Source organism: Oryza glaberrima, chromosome 11, assembly GCF_000147395.1.
Source record: "Oryza glaberrima chromosome 11, OglaRS2, whole genome shotgun sequence".
NCBI classification, from domain to species: Eukaryota; Viridiplantae; Streptophyta; class Magnoliopsida; order Poales; family Poaceae; genus Oryza; species Oryza glaberrima.
The window spans coordinates 9,968,245-9,972,848 of NC_068336.1; the positions used below are offsets into that span (position 1 = coordinate 9,968,245).

Here is a 4,604-nt window from a genome sequence, read left to right on the forward strand (position 1 = left end):
CCACTGCCCTCCATCTCACCGCACTCCTCAGCTCGCTTCTTCGTCAATCCGCCTTGCATTTCGCCACCCTCTATCTCGCCGCCGCCACCCCCCATCCACCCGCCGGCCCCTCCTCCCATCGCATCGGTCTGCGCCTCCGGGACAGTTACCGGCCAGTTCGCTATTGCCGGAGTCACCATCCCGCACCCGCCGCATCCTCCCTCCCGCACCTCCCTCTCTCCCACACCCGTCGCCACCGATCCAGCTCTCTACTGATAGTAGAAAATAATCTAGACCATTGATCTCAATTCATTAAAAGGTTGAGATTTATTTCTATTACCACCTCACTTAATGGTAGTAGAATTGTGGAAAAAATATCTGTGCAGGGCATAATCATCCTTTACACTCGCTAACTGCTCTCTCTCTCTCTCTCTCTCGTTCATTCCTTAGGCCCCGAAATCCCCCAAATCGCATCCGAGCCGACCCCTGCGAGCAACAAAAGTTTGTATTTGTGTATAGAATGTTTGTACATAGTATATTGTGTACGTACGTATTTAAAAAACCGAAAAAAAGGGAAAAACCAGGGAAAATACTGAAAATATACGCCCAAAAATTTGTATATGTGTATAAAAAATTTGTATTTGTGTATCAAAAGTTTGTATATACGTATTTAATGTTTGTATACATTCATATTTAGAAACCCAAGAAAACCAAGAAAAAACAAGAAAAAAAACCGAAGAAAGTCAAAACAGAAACGAAAACCGCAAAAAAATGAAAAAAAAAACGCAGTCTGGCCTATGCCGCCCCGCCCCCCCTCTCCTGCGTGCGACACGTGCCCAGTCGTGTGCGTGAATTAGGGATCGCTCCATGGCGAAAAGTTCAGGACACACGCATGGGTTTTTGCTATATAAGAATCTAGATAGATACCTCCCCTGTGATGTGCAGGAAGCCACTCGAGAGCTTTCTCTTTCTGTGTGTAGTGTGTGCAACTAGGAGGCTTGTTCCATACTAGTTTGCTAGGTCATGGAAAAGAGCGAGATTTTCGTAGGAGCACACTCATATGCAGCTATATGTGCTTTTACACTCATCATAGGATGGTTAGCTCACTGGGTATACAGATGGATAAATCCTCCATGCAATGGGAGGCTTCCTCCGGGCTCAATGGGCTTCCCTATTGTTGGTGAGACCTTCCAATTTTTCAGAACAAGTCCATCAATAGACATGCCAATTTACTACAAGCGAAGACTGGAGAGGTTAGGATTCAAATAGTTAATAATTAACTTTTTTTGGAATCAGTATGCTATATATAGTTAAACTTTAGGAGAAAGAACATTGTTGATATGAAGACACTATTGCTCTAAATATGAACAACACACACAATAAATCTAAGTTCGGTGTACTGAACTATCAGGTATGGACCTATATTCAAAACTAACATAGGAGGCCAGCACGTGGTCATATCCCTTGATCCCGAGGTGAACCAGTTCATATTTCAACAAGAGGGGAAGTTGTTCCAATCCTGGTTTCCAGAAACCACACTAAACATCTTTGGAAAGAAGACACTCACCACGTATAATAGAACTGCTCACAAGTTGATCCGGAGCTTCGTATGCAAGCTCTATGGCCCTGAAAACGTGAAAAAATCACTCCTGCCAGAACTAGAGAACTCCATGAGGGAAAGCTTGGCGTCATGGATAGGAAAACCTAGTGTCGAGGTGAATGATGGCGTGTCAAATGTAAGTTAACATCTGCATTTCTACATAAGTATTCACAAATTGCACAGTGCTCATAAAATCATCATGATATTTTACTATGATTAATTTCTATTGTGCAGATGATCTTCGGCCTAGCTGCCAAGCATTTGATTGGCCTCGACATCACCAATTCAGGAGAATTGAAAAAGAACTTTCAGGAAATATTTCAAGTGATGGTTTCCATCCCATTCCCAATATATTTTCCAGGGACCTCGTTTTACCGATGCATGCAGGTAGGTCTTTATATCATCCAAATAGCTTTATGAAAATACATATTTTAAGAATATTAATAAGCTCTCTAAAGTTATAAAAATTGTGATTCAGTTACCTTGATTTTTTTTTTCATTCCTAATGAAGGGTAGGAGAAATGTATGGACCACACTAACAAATGTAATGAAAAAGAGGCTAAGTGCACCTGGAAACAAATTCGGCGACCTTGTCGATCTGATAGTTGAAGAGCTACGGAGTGAAAATCCAACAATTGATGAAAGTTTTGCTATAGACACTCTATCTGGGCTCTTGTTTGCTAGCTTTGCACCGCTATCGTGCACCTTGACTACAACTTTTAAGTTCCTCAACGACAATCCTGAAGTTTTTGACAAGCTCAAGGTATGTATAGTTCTTTAGGTGTGAATATTTTACATATATATTGAATAATTAAAGAGGATCAAACATTGAAATTTTGGGCTGATCCTAAACAAAAAAATTCGTTGCATCTACCATTCCAGGAGGAGCACGAAATGATACTGAAGAAACGAGAGGGTGCGAATTCTGGGTTCACATGGGAGGAATACAAGTCCTTGAAATTCAGTACTCAGGTGATTTCAAGTTAATGTATGCTTGGATTGAAGCATCATTGGTGCCACCCTGATGCATTTGGCAATTGCTTTTAAATTGAGCTTGTTTCAACTGCAGGTTGTGAATGAAATTAATCGAATCACTACGGTTATACCTGGTGGTTTCAGGAAAGCACTAACAGACGTGCAAGTAAACGGTAAAATCTTTTTTTTACAAAAACAATAAGGAAAATGTTGTGCATGTAGGTCATGCAATTGATTATTAGAGTATTTGCTTTTGCACACAGGATATACAATTCCGTCTGGGTGGCTAGTCATGATTAGCCCCATGGGAGTGCATCTAAACCCAAAATTGTTCGAGGATCCACTCAAATTTGATCCATGGAGATGGACGGTAAGTGGGAATATTACATTCTAATCTTCACAATGGAATTTATTAAATCGGTCTACGCTTAGGTTATATCATAACTTATATTAAAACTAATCACAAATACAGGAGGAGAAGAGAATCTCGATGCAAAGGAATTTCATGCCATTTGGAGGAGGAATCAGGATGTGTCCTGCGGCAGAGTTTAACAAGCTTTTTATCACACTCTTTCTCCACATCGTGGTGACCGAGTATAGGTACATACACAAGCTCGCATTCCTTTGTTGTACATTATATTATGCTCACTTTTCAGCAAATACGCAAGAAAGTTGCACAATTTTTATTAAGGAAGAACATTGAATAGGCTGGGAATGAACGACAGAGAAGAAATAACCTAGAAAAAACAGAGGAAAACAGAAGGCTATAATCTTATGCCATGAATTGAAAATGCTCGACAAGATGATCACCCATTCATTAAAAAAAAAACTTCCACTGAAATATTCTAACACTATTTTCTTTTCGTCAACCTGGTGAATAGATGGAAGGATATCGACGGAGGGAATGTAAAGCGTATCTCAGAGGTTTTGGTCGCTCAAGAGTATCATATTCAACTAGTTCCTCAGACGTAACATACCTATGGGATATTCATTTATAAAAAACCAAGTGTCAATGGATCCTACGGAGCTATTCGTACATGTACTTCAATATTTTCATCATATGGTCCTCTTATGTGTGTGTGTGTGCAAGTTTGAATTTCCATATATTGTTCCATACTTCCATTAAAGTCTCATATGATTTTCCTCGAATTTGATGAACTAGCCGCCAAACCGTGCGTTGTATGGGCTGTTATAATATCATTAATGTATTGGTTATCTATATCACTTTTCATTGTTCTAAGTCAGATCTTGTATGGGTTGTTATAATATCATTAATGTATTGGTTATCTATATCACTTTTCATTGTTCTAAGTCAGATCGTGATAAAGTACTGGTAGTTTCATTCAAGTTATACGTTGGAAGCATGTCACGAGGGCCTTTGACCGAACCTGCCGAAACAACACTGGCGAACAAGGCAGAGCCATTTTGGTGAAACAAGATGGCGAAGCACCAAGGAGAAGGCAAAGACAAAGCTCTTTGCCATCGCCACCACCGTGCCGAAGATATACGGTGCCAAGAATGGGCCGAACCGTCAAGGACGGCCCACTTAGCAGCCCAACTAGGGGCCCATGACCAATTTGTTTGTAATTAAGAGCGTCTGCAGCATAAACATAAAATCGATTTTACAGCAAAAGAACTGAACCATGCACGTTGTAGCTATCGAACTGTATGTGTCAGATAACAAATCGAACTCCAGATTGGAGTCGAATGGAACTAGTACAAACCTATTTCACTATGCATACATGCGTGAAAGGTAGACTAGTGATTGGTTGATTCATTTTTTGCGGGTCCCACGAAGCAATTTTAACGCTACAGCTATCAAACTGAAGTTTTATTCGGCTCTTCGATCAGATCAGTCGAACCAAATACTACAGATGCCCTAAATATCACTATCATAAGACTAACCATGTAAATTCCTCTATAATGTGTAACCCTAGGGCATGTAATCTATAAATAGGCCCAAAGGGGCATGTATTAGGGAGATCCCAAAATTTTCAATCTTAATAAACTGCTTTTGCTTTTCCACTATGTGAACCCTGCCATTTAATAG

The 4,604-nt window shown here is 40.2% G+C and overlaps 1 protein-coding gene across 1 annotated transcript; it reads left to right on the plus strand.

Moving 5' to 3' along the window:
- Window positions 1–906: 906 nt before the first annotated feature.
- On the plus strand, window positions 907–3,849 carry LOC127753847 (cytochrome P450 87A3-like). Its single transcript, XM_052279294.1, has 9 exons — window positions 907–1,232; window positions 1,391–1,715; window positions 1,814–1,966; window positions 2,091–2,342; window positions 2,462–2,551; window positions 2,649–2,727; window positions 2,818–2,924; window positions 3,027–3,154; window positions 3,436–3,849. The coding sequence occupies exons 1-9, from the start codon at window positions 1,003–1,005 to the stop codon at window positions 3,524–3,526; spliced, it is 1,455 nt and encodes a 484-aa protein (XP_052135254.1). The 5' UTR covers window positions 907–1,002; the 3' UTR covers window positions 3,527–3,849.
- The last annotated feature ends 755 nt before the right edge of the window (window positions 3,850–4,604 follow it).